Source organism: Phyllopteryx taeniolatus, chromosome 16, assembly GCF_024500385.1.
Source record: "Phyllopteryx taeniolatus isolate TA_2022b chromosome 16, UOR_Ptae_1.2, whole genome shotgun sequence".
NCBI classification, from domain to species: Eukaryota; Metazoa; Chordata; class Actinopteri; order Syngnathiformes; family Syngnathidae; genus Phyllopteryx; species Phyllopteryx taeniolatus.
Window position 1 is genome coordinate 19206010 of NC_084517.1, and position 21815 is coordinate 19227824.

Consider the following 21815-nt stretch of genomic DNA (forward strand, 5'->3'; position numbering starts at 1 on the left):
TGTTGCGAGCGAAGGCTATTTTGTCTCGTCACGGCTTGCAAACGCTTTGAAGTATACAAACAGCGGAGGTCGCATCTGCAGCAGAGTGTCATTATAAAACGTTTAACGTCATGCAAAAACCGGAGAAAAGAGACGTAATAAGCAACATGGTGAAAATGTTACGTCCCGTCTTATTTAAAGAGCCTTCAATCAAGTCAACGCAAATGTTTAATCATGAGAAAAAGGACATTGCTATGTTTGTGTGCGTGCGTTTGGATGTGTTTGATGCGCATCTGTAAATGTTTTGCTGGTAAAGCGGTGAGACGCGCACGTGGGTGGTTCGTCTCGTCAACGGCGCTGTCGACAGCCGCCCGCCCGAGTTCATGTGGCGACGTGGAAATTGCATAGGCGGCGGCAGAGGATACTAGGGGGGTACGGGTGCACATATCTGTGGATTGCCGTGATGTATCAACAAGCGTTGCAGAGAATATTTGGTTGCGCTACTTTCTGAAGGAGCATTTCCGTTTGGTGACGTCAGAGAAGAAGACAAAGCAGACGCGTCAAGCCATTTACTAGATTCATCTTCCGCTTTTCACAGTGTAACGTCACCTCAGGACAACGAAAGATAGAAAGCTTCTTTTCTGTATGACAGACACGTGCCGGGTACTGCAAATGCCATCCCAAGGTGGCAAGTCTAGTGCATTTTCGATGAGCATGAGTTTTTTGTTTTTGGTCAAATCCTCCCGCTGTGATGCCAAAGCACAAAGTGTCAAATTATGAAAACAGAAAGGGTACTTTTGGTGGTTGCGGGGGACAGAGTTGGTCTCAGAGCTCGTCCCGCGCCGTGCTGTCCAACGGCGACTGCAGCACGTCCGAGTTCTGGGCCTCGGTGCTGAGCCGGGCCTGCTCGTGAGTTTTGCCCGAGCGTCCTCGGTCCCAGTCCGTGCGGATCTTGTCGTTGTCCCACACGGTGGACGTCTCCGTGTCGCTGATGTAGCCCGAGTCGCCCGTGTAGTGGGTGGGGTACACCAGGAGGGGCTCCGCCGAGAAGGCCTTAAGGTCGCGCGTCTCGAACTGCTCCATGTAATCGGACCTGTGGACGAGAAAGCCAAACTTCAACAAATAAATCAAACATCAGAATGTTCTTTTTACCTTTTCTCAACTACGGAGAAATGAACAGTCTTCAATTTTTATGGTTGCTTGTTGGATATGGTTAATTGACAGAATATCACTTAAAAATCAAACCACTATTTATAACAAAATCTGTGTTTTATTAATATAAGGTGCAGAACTCTTACACTGGGTGTTTATTGTACATGATGGGTAGAAACTCGTCCACTGGCAGCACCCTCTTTAAAGGCTCGGCTCGTAGCAGCTTCTCGGCTCCTTGCAAGGATATCATGTAACCCAGAGTCCAATAGGAATAGTCGGCCTCCACCAGGTTATGGACGTTGGCCACCGCTTTCTCCGAGCGCTCCACCTGCATTCGCTTGCGGCCGATGTAGCTGCAAAACACGAGCGAGCGAGGAGGATCCAGCTCAATGATGATGAAAAGCCATTGGGATTTTATTTGATTATGTTTTTTAATACAGCTCACATGAGATCCCAGTCGAGCCCTTCGTCCTCAATCTCGCTCATCAGGTACATGAGACGGCGCTTGAAGAAGACCTCGAAGCGCAGGTCGTCTTCGATCACCAGAGAGGTCAGCAGGTCGCGCTCTACAATCTGAACACAACCATTTATTATAAAAATTACAATAGCTTTTCATTGACGAAACTACTTGCTTAAGAATGTTGAAGGTGCTCTTAAGTGGGAGTATAAGACACAGGCACATTCTTAAAAACTGATCTAAAATTGTCTGTGGATGATGTTATGGATATCTGGGTTGAATGATTGCGTCATCATTTGCTGACCTCGTTCCAGATGTTGTAGTGCGAAAGGAAGCATCCCAGCTCCCCTTTGGTGAGTGGGCGGCCGTGATAAGGGTCGTTGTACCCGGGGAGCATGTGGATGCCCATAGCCTGAACATCACTGATATTCAACGCCCTTGAAGCACACAAGAGAAACGGAATGATAAGGTGGTGCGACGCGATGTGGGCCAAAAGTCGGAATCAGAATCGATTTTCTTGTAATGAACCAGACTCACTTTCCATCGACCGCCTCAGTGATCTTGCAGTCAATCTCCTGCTCGTAGAGAGCTCTCAGCATGCGCTCCCTGCGGTCACTACGCCTCCGGAGGTTGATCATGAAAACCTGGACACACAAGACGCACTCCTTTGGATTGCGCATTCTGAACCACAGGAGGTAGTAGTACTAGTACAAGTGGTGCCTCGACTCACCAGCGTAATGCGCGCCGTGACCACGCTCCTATCTCAAAACACTCGCACGGTAACCTCAAATCGTCTTTCCCCATTGAAATGAATGTAGCTGCCGTTAATCTGTTCCAGTCCCACCCCCCACAAAGACCAACAACAACAACAACAAAAAAACTGAACAAGAAAAATACAGTAACACGCTACCGAAGTGTACTTTTTCAAAACATACAACAGAATTAAACAAATTGTAAAGATTAAACTGTCGGGGCATCGTGCTGCCACCATGGGGCAGTATTGTACGTACAGACATAATACATGTCGATTTGATGACGAAGTAGGAAGTTTGCTGTATCGGCAATAACTCATAAGTTGCGTAACTGGCAAGTCGAGGTGGGACCATATTGAGCACGGGAGCACGTTGAGTGACGAAATCATCTTAGCCTACCTCATCAAAGCCCATTTTGTCTGGTTGTTTGGAGGGAGCAGGAATGTTATTGGACGGCAACACCGGGGGATGTCGCACTACAAAGACAGGCTCGTGTTAGTTGACAATTTAGCAGCGCGGCCACATCGGAACGTCGTACCGCTCACCGTTAGCCTCCAGCAGGATATGCATAAAGCTCTCGACCTCGTCTTGCAACGTATTGTGAGCGCGCAGCGGCACGGGGATGTAGCCGTACGTCTCTCGGTTGCTCACGAACATCTGCACGTCTGTCGAAGGCAGAGGATGACACGGTTAGCGTAAAAACAATGCAGGCAAACTGTGCAGCCACTATACGCATACACACTGTAGGGTATTTTTAACTTGGCACGTTTCTGTGGCTTTAAAAAAATAATTTAAAAAAATCTCTATCCTTAACAGTGGTTTAAAAATAAACAATCCACTTAAAATGTATATGTCACAGCATGTGGGCTATAACCTCTAACCATGCATAACCACCAGGCCATTTTAGTGAGTTGTAAGCATATCATTAACTGCTATTGTTTTTTTTCAGGCTACGTTACACACAACCCAACATTTTCCAACATTCACACTTCAATTCTGGGCTATTTATAGACTTTATTTTACATTTAAAGACACAAAAATAGTGTTACTGAAATAATCACACTCTTAACAACAGTGTGAAATGTCAAGTCAGGGAGTTTTTGAACATCGCACCCATATATGGCGCACCTTTTTTTTTTTTTTTTTTTTAATATTACAGCATCAACGGCGTATGTTGTAATGCTTTCAATGATTTTCCCAAACTGTATCCACTTGAATTGTAAGAAGTAAAAATAACTCCATATTGCCTTTAACAGGACCCTTATCAGGTTGAAAATATAATAAAGGTGGCGCTCAATAAATTGGAATATTGTGGAAAAGTGTATTTCGGTAGTTCATGGAAAAAAGTGAAGCTCATTATATAGAGTCATTAAATAAATGAATAAAATACTTTTTAGATGGCCAAGTCCTGTTCTACATAATTTTTTTTAAATGTAATATTCTAATTTGTTGATATGGTGAATTTGGTATTTTAGTTAGCTTTAATCTATAATTTCCAAAATTATTTAAAAATTCTAATAATGAAATATTTCACTGTGTGTGGAGTGAATCTATATATGAGTAAACGTTTTGTAATAAACTATTTAAATAAATGATGTTTTCTACAGTTCTATATGTATATATTTTAGCTCTACCTGTATACATAATATTTATTTTTCTTCTTCTTTTTTTTTTTATTAAGCTGCCGCTGCTTTACACTTTAAAAAACTGTCATAGCCAATTAAAAGCTTGAAGAAAGGCCTTTCTGGAAAAAGGCACAGTAACAACATTGGCAAATGAAGGAAAAGGCGGAATCATACTTGTCAACTGATCGTATGAATATCACATTTGAAAATAAATATGATTTATTTTTTTTTTGGAATTAAATAAAAGTTTTTGTGGACTTGGTCTTTCTTTACCTGCCATCCGAGCGGAGTAGGCGAACACGATGATGTCGTCGTAGGCCCAGTTGTACTCCGGGTGCGGCGGGTGGAAGGCCAGCTGCCTGGACGCCTCCTTCCGCAGGTCGATCAGGAAGGTGGAGTGCACCATTGGCACTGCAAAACAGCCCTTACGCACACGCTTCCTCATGGGCATGTAGGCCGGGGTGCGCTTGTAGTAGCCCTGGCGAAGAAAAACCGCCATTTGTCGACGTTCGTTATTGTCGTCGTCATCAATAAGAAGAGCACAGCGAGTACCTGGCTGGTCATTCCGCACCAGAAGTTGGAATAGGCCGCACGGGAATCCAGCATGGGAGCGATGACCGTCTTATTCTCGCTCATGAGACTCCAGAGGACGTTCGTGTTGGTGAGCAGGTTGTCGCAGTCCATCAACTGTACAAGTGGGTGGCCAACAAATGATAATATGAATAATATAATACAGTGGTGCCTTGAGATACAACTTTTATTTGTCCCATGAGCATGCTAACAACACACAACACTGGTATCTCAAATCATCTTTCCCAGTTGAAGTGAATGGAAATGCTAATAATCTGTTCCATGCCTCCCCCCCACCCAAAAAAAAAAATGATTTGTGTTTTTTTAATAAGAAAATAAGCACTAATATAATATTGTACCAAATAAAAACAGACAGTAATTACATAATTAAATCTAAGGTAAAGAATGAAACTGTTGTTTTTGCTTCAACTCAATGGAAATTGTGCTGCCCCTTCTGGTGTGCGCGTGATACATACTATATATACTGTATATTTACTAGATATCGAAGGTTTGGGGTCACATACAAAATGTCTTTTTTTTTTTAAGGAAAAGCACTTTTTTCCATAAAGGTAACATTTTATTAATCAAAAACACAATTAAAGTGTTTTTCTTGCAAAAATAAGGACATTTCTAAGTGATCCCCGAACTTTTCAAGGGTAGTGTATATATACAACGGTGTGGTTTGATGGAAAACATGAAATTATCTAGGTGACCTCAAACTTTTGAAAGGTTGTGTACATGTTATTAAAATTTAAAAAGTAAAAAAAGTTGAAAGAACATTTGGAACTCAACAATCCTGCAAAAGCTTTTGGATGTTACATGCGGCAAAATTATACCCTGAGCTCAAGTGGGCGAGGCTTGGGAGTACAAATAGAAACAAGCGCAGAGGTTCATCTTGGTGCAATTGCAAGGAGACATCGCAGAAGAACCACGCCAGAACCGAAAAGCATGAGAAAAATATGACAGGTTCCAATTCCAATATGATTTCCAGAGCCAAAAATGTCCCTGTACTTATCCGTTGACTATTATTGGACTACAAATATACACTAGCGTGGAGTCTGGGATCTTTGCTGTACATGGAAAGTGTTTTTTCTCCCCAGAAAACTGCATTTAGGGCCGTATTCACTGGGCCATTCAAACTGTGCCAGACTTGCAGAATTCTGTTTATTTCTATTGTGCAAGGTGGCGGTCATCATAAGTAAGTGGCGAGACGAGCCGTTACATGAATTATATGACATGTACATTGAATGAACACGTGCTAGTTTGTTATTTGGACTTTTTTTGATTGGATTATTTCTAGATGGTTTGTTTATTTCTACTGTGCACACTGGCACTTATGCTGAATAACAGGGCCAGAAGAGCCGCCCTGTTAATTATACATGCAAACATTACTCGTGTGCATGTGACAGAATGTTCTAAGGATTTTTTTGGACTGCATTATTTGTAGCATTTATGTTGATTTCTATTGTGCAGGTTAGGTGGACATTATCGGCGAATATATGGCACGAGGAGCCATTAACTATCATTACATGACACAAACATGGCACAAATTTATATTTCTATGCATGGACCTTTTTTCTATTATTTTGTTTCTTATTTACAGAGAATCATTTCTATTATTCTGTTCATTTCTATTGTGCAAGGTTTCGGAATAATAAGAGGGAGAAGATCTCTCTTATGAACACGTCTTTTTGACCAAATTATTTGTAGTCATTCTGTTCATTTCTAATTGTACACGATGCTGGTTATCGTAAATAAGTTACGAAGTTGGTAACATGCATTTTCCCGTGTCTGACTTGAGTGGACTCTTTTGACTATGAACTATTTGTACTAGTTCTGCTTATTTCTATTGTACAAGAGGAGCGATCGTATTAATTATACAACACGAACAATTCTGCACACGCGGGTTCACAGTTTTTTTTTTTTTTTTATTACTGAGAATTATTTCGAGTCGTTCTGTTCATTTTCCTTCTGTTTATTTTTTTGTACACGGAGTCAGTTATTCTGGAAAACCTGCTGAAGGAAGCCGCCTCAATAATTACTCAATATCTACGTAAATAGCACACCTGCGTATGCCTGTGCGAGACAGTTTTCCATAGACTTTTTTGACTGGAATATTCCTAGTTGGCTGTCATCCTGAATACCTGGCATGAAGAGATATTGCATTAATTATCTAACAAATACATTGCGGGATTGCAATTGCCTGTGCATGACCGAGCATGCTGTGACCTTTTTTTTCCCAATTAATTTGAAGTCGTATTTCTTTCCAATATGTAAGGTGTCAGTAATCGGGAATAATTGCCAAGGAACTATCACATTACACTCATTGTATAAGAACGTTTGAACATTGCGCCCTCAGTCAACATACCATGAAGTAGTCGGCCCACATCTCACGGGCTGACTCCAGCGCAACTTGCCGCAGCTTCATAACGTGCTCGTAACGGGGGTCCGGCCATCCCTTGGGACCCTCTTCGTCCTCGTAGTGCCTACAAGAGACATTCAGAGCTCGTCTTGGAACTTGTCGAAAACTTCAGCAAGCACTAACACAAGGAACCAACCTGGGCTCCTCTTTGGGCCTCCACTCCACATAATGATAAAGATTCTGCACATTGACGAGCCAATCACGCAGGATAGCCGTGGTGTTGTCCTCGTTATGATCAGTCGCCACCCTGTCGAAACGTAATAAATAATAAATACGACGCTGTCCACATCTGAAGGCCCGTAATGCACCTTGCTGTAACAAAAGCAGAAAAACACGACGCCGCTAGTTGTGTAACAGCATCACATTGAGTGCAGCTGCAGGAATGACCGCAGGCGTTAACAGTACAAAACAAAAAAGCTCAACACGGGGGACACTTGCGCATTTGAATGGGATGGCCAGTTGCATTACCTTGATTGGCAATAGAGAAAACTAACAATTAATTCATTGTTTTAAGCTTTTTCATGACAAATATGTAAGTCATATATGCTGTCCACAAAGTATCAGTATCACCGCACAACTGGACACTTCACAAGTTCACATTGCTTAATGACTCTTAGTCTGAACTTTGTTGTTAAAATGTACATTTTGTTACCATGCCTTTTTTTTTTTTTTTTTTTTTGCCGTAGTATTACAAAAGCTCCAACTACAGAAGACAAACGTGTAATTTGACATACTTTTCCAATAAAGATGATTCTGTTGAGAGGAGTGGAAAAAAAAATGTGTGTAACTCTGCAAGCCCACTAGCCCATGTGCACAATGATGACTTCCCTTTGACCTGAGTTCATTCACTCACTTAAAAGGCCACTGGAGGAGGAGGGCGCTTTGGTAAACATTAGAACGACCAGCCCATCAGAAAAAAGAAAGAAAAAAAAAAAAAAAAAAGACAATGCCCCGTGTGAGGCTCGAACTCACGACCTTCAGATTATGAGACTGACGCGCTGCCTACTGCGCCAACGAGGCTGCGTGGAGTAATGCAGCACCACAGTTTCAAGTACCGGTACTAACGCATGTGCTAGGCATTTGCAAAATGCACATGAAAAAGATTTTAAAATACTTTTTTTTTTTTTTTTTTTTTTTTTAAAGGGATTTTGGATACATGTTACCATTTGTGAATGCTTGTCTATTAGCATTCATACAGTTTGCTACTCACTCCTCGCAGATTTCGACTACTCATACTTGCTGGGATTCTTCAGTTTTTTACATACACAAAATACTCACCAAAAAACTTTTTATGCATGATTGCTTTAGTGTGAATGCTAGTCATTCAGCATTCCACACTAGTAACAGAACGTTACTTGGTCCCAATGTGCGAATTAATGGCCTGGGATTTTGAGTTTCTCCTGAATCAACAGATTCACAAAAACATTTTCATGCATGAAAGCATTAGCGTGAATGGTTGTCTCACAAATTGCTGTCACTAAATAACTTAAGGCTAACAAAGTCCTAGTAGGCGTTCAACAAAGCAGGACCAACATATACAACAGCTCCGGGTTGTGTTGCAGGTCAACCATCAGCTGCAGCGTTGGTATTTCATCCCCCCACCCAACCCGCACATGGACTCCATCCAGACGGTCAGGAATGGGACACATTTCTCATGGCTGTGAGAGAACACTGAAGCAGCTCCCTGCTAAGCCATCGCTCGTCTACAAGTCGTCAAACATTACACGCACTCTCTCGGCTCCAACAAATGTTTGTCCAAAGCTTGTTGGCGGCACAGTCGCAAGTAGTTTTTTTTCTAAATTATTATTTTAGCTTGCATCTTGAGTATGAAGTCTCCAATGTCAACACCGAAGCCATTTCAGATGGCTTGTTTACAAAAAAAAAAAAAAAAAAAAAAAGTTCTTCCACATGTGCATTTGTTTACAAAACAACACAGCTGTATGTATAAAACTGTTGTCACTTCAGGCCCATTTTGGAGCGGCACCAAAACGAGATGGTGGGGGGAGGGTTGGGAGGGGTGGTGGGGCAATTAACAGCTTGGCCCACACGAAAGGCGCTGCATAAAGTGAAGCCGGTGCGCGATAAGCATACCTCCTTAGGGTTTAGGTGCGGGTGGGCTGTTGCGGCATGTTGTTAAGCTAAGAGCAGAGAAACGTGGAACCTTGTACCACCCCTCACTTTGCTTGAGAAAGAGCTGATTACAGTTCTTACACACAATTTTAAATAAAAGTTAAAATAAAAAAATAAACAATTTTAAATAAAAATGTTGTGTAAGAGAATTCAGAGATTTGTTTCTAAATACATAATACATGTGGGAGGATAATTGCTGGAAGCGTGTGCACAGACGGAGAACTGCAGTATGTCGTAGTCAGTTGTGGCGCTATACAGTTAAACAGTTTTTCACCATTTCAAATTTGCAATTTTTTTTGTATGGGCGTGGTTAAAACAGTGCCGAGTGAGGCATTTTGGAGTCTGGCATAAGTGCCCCAACTTCCACACACACACACATACACACACACACACTTTATAAGAACATGAGCGCCTTCATTCGCCTCAGCGGTTATAAGGTACGATTGCGACGTGCGGGTATGCATACGTCCCAAAAATGCATCTTCCCTTCAAATAGTCTGTTAGAGCGCCTCGTTGTCAGCCATGAGTGTGCGCGTTTCATGCAGAGAAAGGCGAAAGAGCGGAAAGGGGGTTAGAAAAGGTCAGATTTGACATCTAGCACGTGGACCGGGGCTTAGGGCTAGCGTGGCCGATTTAGAGTGCCTCGTTGTCAGACATGAGTGCACCCACACCAAAATGAGTGGTAAACTCGGTTGGTTTTTATGTGAATGCTCGACTCTCAGCATTTAAACAAAATGTGTCGAAATGCACAAAACAAGCGTTAACAGGAATGTTTGATTGACAGCAATCATAGAAAAATATGTTTGTGTGAAAGCCTGTCTCTCTGCATTTACATAATTATCAGTATGTGACATGCTCCAAATGGGGGAACACTGAGATTTTTTCCACAAAATTAGTCATAAATTGGGATATTTTACGGGGGGGGCGAGGGGGGGGGGGTTAATGTTTGCATCCTATAAAATGATAAGACAGTTATGACGCATGACAGCATTAGTGTGACCGCTTATCTCTCAGCTTTAAGCAGTTAATGTGGATTTCTCCTGACTACAAACTCAACAAACAGCTTAAAAAAAATAATAACATAAAAATCCGTGCAGCACTGGACCCCCAAACACCAAAATCCCGCCCCCGTCCCCTCCACGTCTACAGATCAATAATGCAGCATACACGTGCTGTACAACTTCATGCATATTGCTGATTGTTAATAAACACACCACAGCCATCAAAACGTCCACTTTGAAGGATTTGGAAGAGGGATTTGTCTCTCACCACACGGCGATGCGCTCCTTGGGGTAGTCGAGCCGCTCCACGGCTCCCAGCACGTAGGGCAGCGAGTGCTCCGAGTTGCGGCAGATGAGGGCGAGGACGACCCGGGGAGCCAGCAGAGGAGACTCGGGGCTCCAGCGCTCCTCGGCGAAGTAGCCCAGGGAGGGCGTGCGCAAGCCGGACAGCAGCCACAGCAGAGCGACGAGGACGCCGCGCGTCATGGCGAGTCCCTCCGCACGGATCCAAGAAATAAACACGGTGCTATGAGGAGGTTGTGCGCATGATCATCACAGGAGGGGGGCGAAAAGGAAAAAAAATGAAATACTTAACTCGAGTAGCGGAGCTGCAAAGTTGGGACTTAAAGGGGAGGAGGGTGTCATGTTAAAGGGGATGGGCCCTGGAAAACAAGAGATTTCACCACGTCCTGCAGTAACCTCCCAAACTCACCGAGAGAGCAATATTCAAATGAATCAATCAGGTCCCCCCCCCCCAAAAAAAAATGTAAGTCATGTTTTCATGCATTAAACATTTCATTACGTACACCAGCACACTCGAATGTGTCAAACTTCCTGTTTCTTGCCAAATGGATTTGTTCCTTTTTATTTTGGCTCAAATATCTTGGCCAAAATTGCATTTTCCTTTTTCACCAAATCCATCCTTAATAGAAATCAAACAATAGTACAGGTTTGTACACCTTTATTATGTAATTGTGGGTATCGTTCGGTCCGAATGAAATATGAAATAGTGACTTTTGGGCCAGCCTGTATTTAAGTTTGGCAACTTGTCACTATTTTCCATGACTTCTGATTTAAAATGCAATTTGTTGTTAAGAATACGCAGTGTGCAATAACAATGAAACGCAGGTTTCCCAGTCATATAGCAAACCCACTGAGGAAAACCATAACTATTAAGTAGCCTGAAATAAAAATGAGTTTTACACACCTGTATTACATTAAAATGTCTTTAAAAGGGTGAAGAAAATTCTTCTTGTATGAGATATTTAAATGATGATGAACCAAACGATGGTTAAAAACCAAAAAAACCCTTGCTGCTAGTTTTCCCTTTTTCTTTTTTTCTTGTATTCATTTTTGAATCTGCAAACTGTGCCGGTGGTTTGCTCTTCTGCCTCGCAGTTGAAAGGTTACGGGTTCGAGCCTAGAGTGCATCACTAGCTTGCATTGACCCCATTGCATGCTGCAGGTGGCCGCTGAGAGCAAGTAGACCTGACAATCTGCGTTCCTTTTCCACAATCTTAAACACAATCATCAAACATGTATTTATTGTCCTCATACTACAAAAATAATGCTAAATTATTAGACTTTTCTATGCTTCTAGACATAGGCAAACACGTGGAATCTTCCGGTAAGTGCGAAGAACACACAAGCCTCTCTCCTCAGTAAGTCTCCATTTGGTCTGGACAAAACGATCACTGGGAATGAAAGAAGGATTCCAGCTTCTTGCTTGTTGGAAAGTTCTAAAGTTTGGCCCCAGAAGCCAGCCTCTCCACCTTCATAGTCAAGGCAGCGGCGGCGGGCTCGTCGATGAGCCACAACAGCTCCCCGTTCGTCGGGGAGACGCGGGCTGCCGGGAACGGCGGACCCTCTCGTCCCTCCAGAACCTCCTGCAGGGAAACGCTCAGCATTACTGCACATCGACCGAGCAGTGCGCCAATACGGTACGTGAACGCTTTTACCTTCAAAACGGGCGCTTTGCTTCCGCCGGTGGAAACGAAAGCGGCGCAGCGGGCGGCGTTCACCACCGGAAAGGTCATGGTCACGCGCTCCGGCGGTGGTTTGGGGGAGTCGCTGATGGGAGCCACGATCTTCTGGCTCTCCTGGTCACCGGGTGCGAGCAAAGACGCTTATTTTGCTTACAGTCGTCCAGTTGCCGAAACTCACCACACAAGCATGCGTAACAAATATATCGAGTACATAATGCACAGACATTAAAAGGCGGCTGACCTTGGTAAATCTATAAATAACCCACTGTGTGATCTTGGTTTTATTATACAAGGAATAACTTCTCATTATACACATATGACAGTTAGAAATGTTAAAAGGTAACTTAAATCTGTGCAGTTAATAAAGATTTTATGATGGTGACAGAACTGCATTAAATCACTGTACTTTTTTCTTCCACCTCCATCATACATACATATATTTTTTTATTATATGTATCGAGTGCAGCCAGCACATCTGCCTCACAGTTCTGAGGACCGGGGTTCAAATCCCGGCCCTGGCTGTGTGTGGAGTTTTCATGTTCTCCCCGTACCTGCGTGGCTTTTCTCCGGGCACTCCGGTTTCCTCCCACATCCCAAAAACATACGCGCTAGGTAGATTGAAGACTCTAAATTGCCCGTAGGTGTGAATGTCAATTTGATTTAGCTCTGATCCATATTGTATATTTGGAAGTAGGATAATTAAACGGTACATCTAATCTGGATTAGATCGACTTTGTGTATTTGGAAGATATTTGAATCCATGCCTGAAGGATCAGAAGATGGAATTTAATCCAGATTGCATATTTTAATCATGTTTCTCTGCAGGGTTAGATACTGTTAAATGAATCCAGATGTCATTCATATAGTGTATGCAGAGGCAATTGGAAAATATAGTATACTTGGTAAGAAGATATCAATCCAATCTGAATCCGGTCCAGATTTAAAAACGATACATCTCGTGACAAGTGCAGCCCTCACCTCAAGAAGAGGGTGTCCGGGGAAGAGGGAGCATGTGTGTCCATCAGGCCCCATGCCCAACAGGAGCAGGTCAAACACGGGAATGTTGTCATCGGGGAATGCCTGCGTGTGTTTTCGAAGCCACGTGACATAATGTAAAATAATTCAACACGTCAAATCACACGCGGCTATCGAAAGGATGACGAACCTTTCTCAGTTTGCGAGAGTAATCCTCAGCGCACTCGTTCACTGGAAGTGAGAAGTCAATGGCTAAGATTGCGTCCTCTGGGATGTTGATCTTTGAAAATAAATTACTCTAGGACAAAAAAAAAGATAAATGTTACTTCTGCATGCGTTCAAGTAAATACTTTTCTTAGCAGGTACCTTGTAGAGGCCATAGGTGCTGTCGGGGTTGTCAAATGGCACCACTCTCTCGTCGCAGAAGCCCACCAGCCACTTGCTGCAGTCCAGGCCGGGCGCAGCAAGCAGCTCTTTGCCGAGCATGGTCACCAGGCTCCCTCCGGAGAGGCCCAGGGTGAACCTGCCCCGGGAGCCGACCGCCCGCTCCGCCCGAGAGGTCACCAGTCGGGCCAGCGCCGGGCCAAGCTCAGCTGAGGAAGGGAACGCCACAACTCTCCTGCCGGCCATGTTGTCTGACTGAGGGCAATGGGATATGGTGCAATAGTTTGTGTGAGGAAACACTGTTTGGCAAGTCATCATGATGAAAGTTCATTGTCGCCACACCAGTTTGAGCGTTTACATGGGTAAACAGGTGTACACGTTATATAACACTGCAGTACATAAGACACGCCTACAAATTAACTACATACTACATTGAGAAACTCTACAAATACTAACATAAAATCGTAAAACCACACTTGTACAATTAAAACAGCATATACCCACTGAAAGAACGAAAAAGTTGACGAGGATTTTCGGTCGGCAAATGGAAATCACTTCCTGGAACGAGTTTCAGTAACCAATCACGTTTCGTGTTTAGACGGCGGTGCATTGTGGTTAATGGTGTCTACGAGCAAGAGACCTACAAAAACGTATATATCTCAGAAAGGGTTTTGACATTAGAATGAATTGAATATTTTATAGTGTGTGTACAACATTTAACTACTGTGTGAGTAGTATATCGGGACAAAGAAGATTTCAATACGTCGTCGTTATCACTTCCTAAACGGGTTTCAGTAACCAATTACGTTTCGTTTCAAGATCGCGATGCATTATGGGTAACTGTTTGCGTTGTCTGAAAGAAATGTTATCCTACCTCGGGGTTTAAACTAAAACAAACACCCGAAAGCGTGTATGGCATTGCACAAGACGTGTTACCAAGTTTAAGATGAGAAGTTTTGCATTTACTTTACAAAGAAAAGTGAAACGTTCGTGTGTAGCGTTTCTTCCGCCCGCTAGAGGACAGCAGTACTTCCGGTAACGGTGGCGTCAAGTGAACTTCACGCACACACACAAAAAGCTTGTGTTGTTTTGTTTGTACGCGTCAGATTCCTCCTGTGTTTAAATCATTATTTCACGCAATATGACGGCCTTCTGCTTCCAGACACAGCTCGTGTCCATCATGGACGCGTTGTCCAAAGCGGCCGTGACTGAAATCGGAAAACTGGTGGCGATCGAGTCGAAGATGCTGAAAATCGAGATCACCCGCGGGCGGAACGAAATCGCGTCGCTCACGGAGAAGCTGCATCTGATGGAGACGCTGCTGCACATGGCTCAGCGGGGCAGGCAGCAGGACGCCAGGGAAGCCTTGGACAGCGCCGCGAAAAGGTAAGCCTGTCTCTTGGTGGATTCTTGCAGGCTGGAGATGCCAAGGAAGTTCTGTCGTAGGTGCACCCTGTACTGACTCCCAAACTGTTGCACCCTAGTGAGTTTACATGGGAGAACATCAGATCCCCGCCCGAGACGAGCACTTCGCTCCAAGATGAGCAGCATCCTGCAACTGAGGTTTGTCTTTTCGGCGGTTACCATGTTGAGATGTGCAGTGGAATGATTTGTCATGTTGCCTCAATTAGACGCCTCAGTTGGCAACAGAGCATCCTCAACTGGTGGTGGTAAAGGAGGAGCCAACAGAGGTGGACAACAGAGAGCCGGAACGAGAAAGAGCAAGTGAAAACAGTGAGTTGCGAATCCAGGCTATATTTGTTTACTGTACGTGTTTACACTGTCAAGATACTGTACAGTGAATCCAGATCTGATCTAGATTGTGCCTTTGGAAGCAATTTGCATTTGTGCATGTAGGCTCAGATACTGTAAATTGAATCCAGTTTCTGATAGATTATGCGTTTGAGCGCAATTTGATTCTGTGTACGCAGTCATTAACTGTCAAATTCAACCAGATCTGATCCAGATCGTGTAATTGCGAGCAAATGGAATTTGTGTATATGTCAGATGCGATCAATTCAATCTGGATCTCCAGATTGCGTGTTTGGAAGATATCTGAATCTGTTTATGCAGCATCAGATAATCTCAATTTAATCTAGTTGATCCAGATTGCATATTTGGAAAGAAGATAATTGAATGTGTGTATGTGTGGAAACTGTACATGTAATCTGGATTTGACCTGAATGCACATTTGGAAGCACTTTGAATTTTTATTAATGTGTAGGGTAAAATGTATTCAAATTTAATCCAAATCTGATCCAGATTGTGTTTTTGGAAGCAATTTGAATCTGTTTATGTGATATCAGAAACTGAAAATCCAGATTGTATATTCTGGAAGAAGCTAATTGAATTTGTGTATGTGGGGTGAGAAACGGTAAATTTTTCATTTCAATTTGAACCCGATTGCATATGGGACAGAAATTTGAATTTGTTAACCCAAGATCCACATTAAAGCCAATTTAAATCTTTGCACCTGTGCTCAGATACAGCAAATTTAATCACTGTAATTTTTACGCATTATGCATTTAATTGAACATGTATGTCCTCTCAACAGACAGCCAGAAGAGTCCAGATGTGAGCCAGCGCCACAAACCGGCGTCGGAACGCCACCTTCCCGTCTTCCTCGACTGCATCGTGAGCCTGAACGCGACCTCGTGCCTCACCTCGCCCCAAAGGAGGGACACGCAGTGGAACCCCCAGCTAGCACCCGCAAACCACGAGGCCGGCAAAAGCTCGTCCCCGGACGCTCCCCCCCAAAGCTCGCTCCGGAGCGCCAAGATGCACCACCTGAGGACCGCCGCCTCCGCCAAGAGGTTCGGCTGCTCGCAGTGCGGCAAAAGCTTCCGCTGCTACAGCCAGCTGGAAATCCACCAGAGGAGCCACACGGGGGAGAAGCCTTTCCGGTGCACGCTGTGCGGGAAGCGCTACGCTCAGAAGGGCCACCTATACACGCACCAGCGCACGCACACCGGCGAGAAGCCGTACCGGTGTCCCGTTTGCGGCAAGGGCTTCATCCAGAAGTGCACCCTGGACATGCACCAGCGCACGCACACGGGAGAAAAGCCTTTTGTGTGCGTCCAGTGCGGCAAAGGCTTCACAAAGAACTGCAATCTGAAAAAGCACCTCTTGGTTCACCTCGAGTCCGATTTGCAACTCTACGGTAGTAATGCAACGCTGAGCGGAATGTTCCAGAACGAAACCTCACCTAACACTGTGGCCGGTCTCGTGTAACTTTTAAGTTCAGCCGGTTGGCAGAAATATAAACACAATTGTCGAAATTGTAATTGTTCTGTTCATTTTTTTGGGAACGCATTGACTTTAAAGCACACCTGGGCAAAGGACGCCAGTTGTGCCTTGACATACAAGTTTAATTCCTTCCATGACCATGCTCATTACTCAAAAAACTCTCATCTCAAATCATTTTCCCCCTTTGAAATTAATGGCAACTTCATTAATGCATTCTAACCCCACCTTGTCCGCAACTTGGCCACCAGGGGTCACTAAAATACAGACATCCAAAGAAGAGTTTCACAAGTGACTCAGTAAACCGATGTAATATTACTCACAAGAATATATCCTCGTGAATATTATATTGCCTGTCTACATATGTTACTCCACCGTTTTATGGACCGTCCATTGTTTCGTGATGGTGTTTCGCATTCTGTCTTAGCATTAACCTAGCACACGTTTGCAAGTTATGTCGTTTGATTAAATACACGACGTGTAATTCTCTTAGTTTTGCGTTTAGTCGTACAGTTAACTTGAATTTGGAACAGCTTGAAGTAAGCGATCAGACTTTTTTTCCCCGAAGATTTGTTCACTATCTGCTGTCAGCATTAAAAGTTCGTAAGTAACACATTTGTATGCGCAACTCAACGAAAAGAATCAGACGAGCGACAGCTTTTATCTGGAAAAATGGTAAGTTGAGGTGCATTTATGTTGAAAAAATTGATACATGCTGTATAAATGTTTTTTTTTAATGCCGATTAGCGATTATATAATGTTAAGGTAATTTCAATGCCTGTTTATAATTTTTTTTAACCATTTTTATTTTGTAATTATAACATACCACATGTACACAACTTGCAGCTTATTAAAACAATACAATTTAACGCTTTAAATGTATCTAACAACCAGTATATTTATAATTACCTAAATGAATGCTATGTCACTTTCATTACTTTGAAAATAAAGCACAAGATAGCCGAGCTGAGATCTGGCGTTTATTTCTATGTCAAGCTTACTGCCCATAAAAGACACATTTGGATTCCAATTACTGAACAAGAAATTCAAATATATAAACACGAACAGCTACGTTTTAGGAACCATGGTTCACGTATTAGCTCGTTAACGAAATGGTCGTTTAAATCATGACTAAACCAAACGAATTGTTTCATACCATAAAGACAAAGTCCATCTATCCGTTTTCCGTACCGCTTATCCTCACAAGGGTCGCGGGTAAAGACAAATTATGAACTATAATTGATTTCTAAATTGGTCAAATAGTGTTGGAAGTTCATCTCCCGTGCCGCGTTCAGGTGCGACTCGGAAAGGGCGACGTCCGCCTCCCACAATGCACCGCGGCACAGCAGCTCGCAGCTAGCCTTGCTCCGACACAGTTAGCTCGCGGATCTGGTTTTGTCCATTACATGCCGGACGCGGCGAGACCGAACCGTCGAATTATTTCCGCGTCGAGATGATGTGCGACACCACCAACAGAAGCTTCCGCATGCAGCTGGCGGCCATCCTGGAGAAGCTCACCAAGACCGCCCTGGCGGAGATCGGAAACCTGGCGGACGAGTGCTCGTCGGTCCTCCTGGGCGAGATCTCCCTGCACAAGAGCGAGAACGAGGCCCTGAAGAAGAGGTGTTACTCCCTGGAGCTCCAGCTCAGGGCTGCCCGGGAGGCTCACTACTACCCGGCCCACGTCAACCTGATAGGCCGGAGGAATCCCGAAGGTCAAGATGATTGCAAAACCGGTGGGTGGGTTTAAAAATGGAGCACGTTAGAAGGAAGGTGGGGGGGTCCCAATAATTTCAAATGGGAGGGTGGGGTCCCAATAATTTCAATAATCATTTGTTTGTTTTTAATACAATAGTGTTGTGTGTTTGCCGAGTGAATCCAGACCTGATCCAGTTTGTGTACTAAGAATCTAGCTGTAAATTTAATCCAGATATGATTCAGGTGGTATATTTTGAGGCAATTTGAATTTGTGTATGCATGGTAAGGATTCCAGATTTGATCGCGATTGTATTTTTGAAAACAAACAAAAAAAAAGTAGTAAATTGAGTACAGATCTGATCCAGATTGTACTTTGGATTCCCATATGCAGGGTTAGCTGTGTTCAATTGTAATCAGGATCTGATCCACATTGTGCATTAGAATCCAAATTGGAATGTGTGCATGTCGGGTGAGCTGTGTGTGTGTGTGTGTGTGTGTGTGTGTGTGTTTTTTATGCCAAAGTGATCCAAATTTTGTATTGGCAGGAAAGTTATTTTTATGCATTTGGAGGACCCTTTCTGAAGAAACCTAATATGGATCTGATCTAGATCGTGCCTTTGACAATCTTTGTGTATGCCCATTTAAATTCTGTCGGTCTAATCTCAACTTGATCCAGACTGTCATTCCAAGCATTTTTGAATGTGTATGCATATTCATGTGCTTTACATTTGAATCCTGGCCAGATCCAGATTGTGTAATGTGTAAACACGTGTTTAGATACATGTCAACTTGTTAGGATTGTGTCGCTATTCGGATGAATGTCTTACCGTCGTACTTTGATCTTTGCAGACCAGCAGCAGCAGGTGGCCGCGCTGGCCATCGACGGCGTCTTCGGGAAGGACTGGTGCATGGACCTGTGGAGGGAAGACAAAAGAGCGTCCGCTCAAAGGAAAGAGGCAGCCGAGCCCGTTGCCATGTCGAGCTTGGGAACGCAGGTCTGTGTGACATCTGCAGCGCTGTTCTCACATTGAGCCAGTCGTGTCTTTTCAGTGCATTCATAGGGGAACGTTTTGGCAGGTGTTAGATTTAATCGACGCAGAACCCGATCTCATCTTCGTCAAGGAGGAAGCGTACGACGATCATCCGCTCGGGCAGCAGATGAGGATAACGGGAAACAGGAAAGGTAAACTGATTAAAAGTGAAGCAGGGTGTGCACACATTCCGATTTATTTATTTTTTACATCCATTTTTAGAATGTGAGAGATCCCACACTGGATGAGGGGGGGAAAAAAAATCAGCAAGCGCTCTTGTAGTGTGTGGTGTACTCCAGATGACCAACACGCACACAAGGATTTGCTCTTGTAAATACGGAACAGGTTTAACATTGACGATTATTGGCCCTTAACAATTTTCAAAGCAGATCGGGGAGCAAAAAACAACTATCACACCTCGCACCACAACATAATCGCTCGGGATAATCTTTGAGACATTTGCTAATCGGGCCTTTGACAGTTTTGATCAGTAGGGGGGTAAAAAAATAAAAATAAATCACTCTTAAGACACCTAACGCTGCAGAATAATTGCTTAAGAAAAATCTTTTACACATTAGATAATCAGGCCTTTGCTCATTTTGATCGGCAGGGTAAAAAAATAACTTGTAATAACACACGCCAAACAACAGGATAATAACCAAGAATAATCTGTTAAGATAATTGGGCCTTTGCTTATCTTGATTCAGACGGTCGCGCAGACGTCGGGCTGCTGGACGCCGAGCTCCAGCGCTCCGTCAACGAGCTCCAGCTGCACTCGGATGATCTGAACAGCTTCCCGTTGATGGTGGACAGCCAATCGCAGCGCACGCAGCCCAACATCATGGACAAGCTGATTGAGGACGCCTCCATGAGCACGCTGCTCGACGCCGCAGGTGTGCCTGCCGCCGCCGCCACAGCCGGGGACTACGTCAACTACGCCAGCGATGTCCATAGCGGCGTCGGCGCCAAAGAGCTCGCTATCCTCCCCGCAAAACCCGCCAGACCGACCAAGCACTTCCAATGTCTCTTCTGCGGCAAAGTCTTCAACTACCTTAGCAGCCTGAAGGTGCACGTGAGACGACACTCGGGCGAGAAGCCCTTCAACTGCACGTTGTGCGGCAAACGCTTCGCCCAGAAGACGTACCTAAAGCTGCACCAGCGCGTGCACTCCGGGGAGAAGCCGTACAGCTGTCCCGACTGCGGGCGCAGTTTCTCCCAGAAAAGCTCGCTGAACATTCACTTTCGGACGCACACGGGCGAGAAGCCCTACAGCTGCGTGGACTGCGGGAAATGTTACGCATACAAGTACGGCTTGAACCACCACCAGTGTTTCAACCACATGAAGACCACCTGAATGGGAAGCGGATGCATGCGGTCGTGCTTTAGCTTTACCAAAGGAGTATTAGGGCGAGAGTAATGTTGGATCGATGGCAACTGGACTGTTCTTGTTGATTTTAAAGAAAAAAAAAAAAAAAAAAAGAATTCCCTTTCTTCCCAGTGTGGCCCTAATACTCCTTTTTACTAAATGAAGCAGGAGGGACAACATTTAAAGTGGATAACATTGCTGTCATTTATTTTGGATTTCTTATGTGCTTGAATTCCTTTAACCGGCCTTTTTCTCAGCTACACTCTTAATTGTGCTGTCATCTGCTTGCTGTTGGAATGCATGCGAAAAATCCACGTGGGACGTACTGCAGTCCTCTCCGATGTCAGTTTTATGGCACTTGGTGTGAATACCTCATTGAAACGCTGACGTCATCCTCAACGCATGCCGTCACACGTTTGCTGTGCATTGTTTGAAATACCTCCTCCGAGGCCGGAGTCAACGGTCTTGTCTCGTAAAAGCCGGAATAATAAGGTCGTGCCGACGTGTAGCGTAGGCCTTCAACTACCTCATCACAATAGTAAATAGTGCACAAAGTGTGCCGTTTTCATTTCAATAACTTGTGACTATATGATGTACATTTTTTAAAAAGGATTTTGAAAATGTGAGCGCTTATTTCCCCCACCTTGTATTTATATTGTTGCTTCCTTGTGGGTGAAACGACGCAACTTGGCGCACCGATTTGCCGTCATTGTTCAGCAATCAGAATGAATTAGATCCTAACAATGTTGCTAAACATGCTGAAATACCCCCCGCCCAAAAAAAAAACCCAAAAAACAAGGGCACAAAGTAGACACAGGTGTATCTCAAAAAATTAGAATATTATCAGCATAATAGTGGAATTGCGCAACTCCTTTTTGAATGTTTCAAGGAAAAAAGTCTGGTTGCCTCAATCAACTTTCAGCAAGCATGTTTTTTTTTTTAATTGAAATTGTGACTCTTAGTCTAACTATCATGGAAAATGTCATTTATTTCAGTAGTTTTAATTCAAAGTGAAACTCAAATTATATAGATTCACGACACAAAG

General features: G+C 43.8%; 3 protein-coding genes and 1 non-coding gene across 5 annotated transcripts; 1 reads left to right on the plus strand and 3 right to left on the minus strand.

Moving 5' to 3' along the window:
• Positions 1-534: 534 nt before the first annotated feature.
• colgalt1a (collagen beta(1-O)galactosyltransferase 1a) lies at positions 535-11475 on the minus strand. Its single transcript, XM_061749193.1, has 12 exons — positions 10357-11475; positions 7094-7204; positions 6904-7021; positions 4518-4652; positions 4239-4443; positions 2886-3005; positions 2740-2816; positions 2126-2232; positions 1893-2025; positions 1577-1704; positions 1278-1484; positions 535-1072 (listed from the first exon to the last, which is right to left on the minus strand). Exons 1-12 carry the CDS (start codon positions 10572-10574, stop codon positions 805-807), a joined length of 1827 nt encoding a protein of 608 aa, XP_061605177.1. The 5' UTR covers positions 10575-11475; the 3' UTR covers positions 535-804.
• trnam-cau (transfer RNA methionine (anticodon CAU)) lies at positions 7905-7977 on the minus strand. Its single transcript has one exon. It is a non-coding gene; the product is annotated as a tRNA-Met (tRNA).
• A 140-nt stretch (positions 11476-11615) lies between the features above and the next one.
• On the minus strand, positions 11616-14087 carry pgls (6-phosphogluconolactonase). 2 transcript variants are annotated; one of them, XM_061749201.1, is made up of 6 exons: positions 13937-14087; positions 13415-13687; positions 13239-13346; positions 13052-13153; positions 12047-12187; positions 11616-11974 (listed from the first exon to the last, which is right to left on the minus strand). In XM_061749201.1, the coding sequence occupies exons 2-6, from the start codon at positions 13676-13678 to the stop codon at positions 11828-11830; spliced, it is 762 nt and encodes a 253-aa protein (XP_061605185.1). In that variant the 5' UTR covers positions 13679-13687; positions 13937-14087; the 3' UTR covers positions 11616-11827. The 2 variants fall into 2 exon arrangements, with proteins under 2 accessions (XP_061605185.1, XP_061605186.1); XM_061749202.1 differs by having other exon boundaries at positions 13933-14016.
• On the plus strand, positions 13607-21325 carry LOC133466350 (zinc finger protein 236). The gene is made up of 9 exons (XM_061749953.1): positions 13607-13720; positions 14595-14818; positions 14917-14995; positions 15064-15166; positions 15987-16660; positions 18036-18411; positions 19223-19368; positions 19451-19556; positions 20112-21325. The coding sequence occupies exons 1-9, from the start codon at positions 13697-13699 to the stop codon at positions 20756-20758; spliced, it is 2379 nt and encodes a 792-aa protein (XP_061605937.1). The 5' UTR covers positions 13607-13696; the 3' UTR covers positions 20759-21325.
• Positions 21326-21815: the final 490 nt, after the last annotated feature.

Excerpts from the sequence above, each read along its gene's own strand:
- pgls (XM_061749201.1), bottom strand. The coding sequence starts at position 13,678 with ATGGCCGGCAGGAGAGTTGTGGCGTTCCCTTCCTCAGCTGAGCTTGGC. Across the intron at positions 12,188-13,051 it reads CCGGACACCCTCTTCTTGAG|GAGAGCCAGAAGATCGTGGC; the intron begins GTGAGGGCTGCA and ends CCCGGTGACCAG. Across the intron at positions 11,975-12,046 it reads GCAAAGCGCCCGTTTTGAAG|GAGGTTCTGGAGGGACGAGA; the intron begins GTAAAAGCGTTC and ends GTTTCCCTGCAG.
- colgalt1a (XM_061749193.1), bottom strand. The coding sequence starts at position 10,574 with ATGACGCGCGGCGTCCTCGTCGCTCTGCTGTGGCTGCTGTCCGGCTTG. Across the intron at positions 2,817-2,885 it reads TATCCTGCTGGAGGCTAACG|TGCGACATCCCCCGGTGTTG; the intron begins GTGAGCGGTACG and ends CTGTCTTTGTAG. Across the intron at positions 2,026-2,125 it reads ACTGAGGCGGTCGATGGAAA|GGCGTTGAATATCAGTGATG; the intron begins GTGAGTCTGGTT and ends GTGTGCTTCAAG.
- LOC133466350 (XM_061749953.1), top strand. The coding sequence starts at position 13,697 with ATGGGATATGGTGCAATAGTTTGT. Across the intron at positions 14,819-14,916 it reads TTGGACAGCGCCGCGAAAAG|TGAGTTTACATGGGAGAACA; the intron begins GTAAGCCTGTCT and ends GTTGCACCCTAG. Across the intron at positions 15,167-15,986 it reads AGAAAGAGCAAGTGAAAACA|ACAGCCAGAAGAGTCCAGAT; the intron begins GTGAGTTGCGAA and ends TCCTCTCAACAG.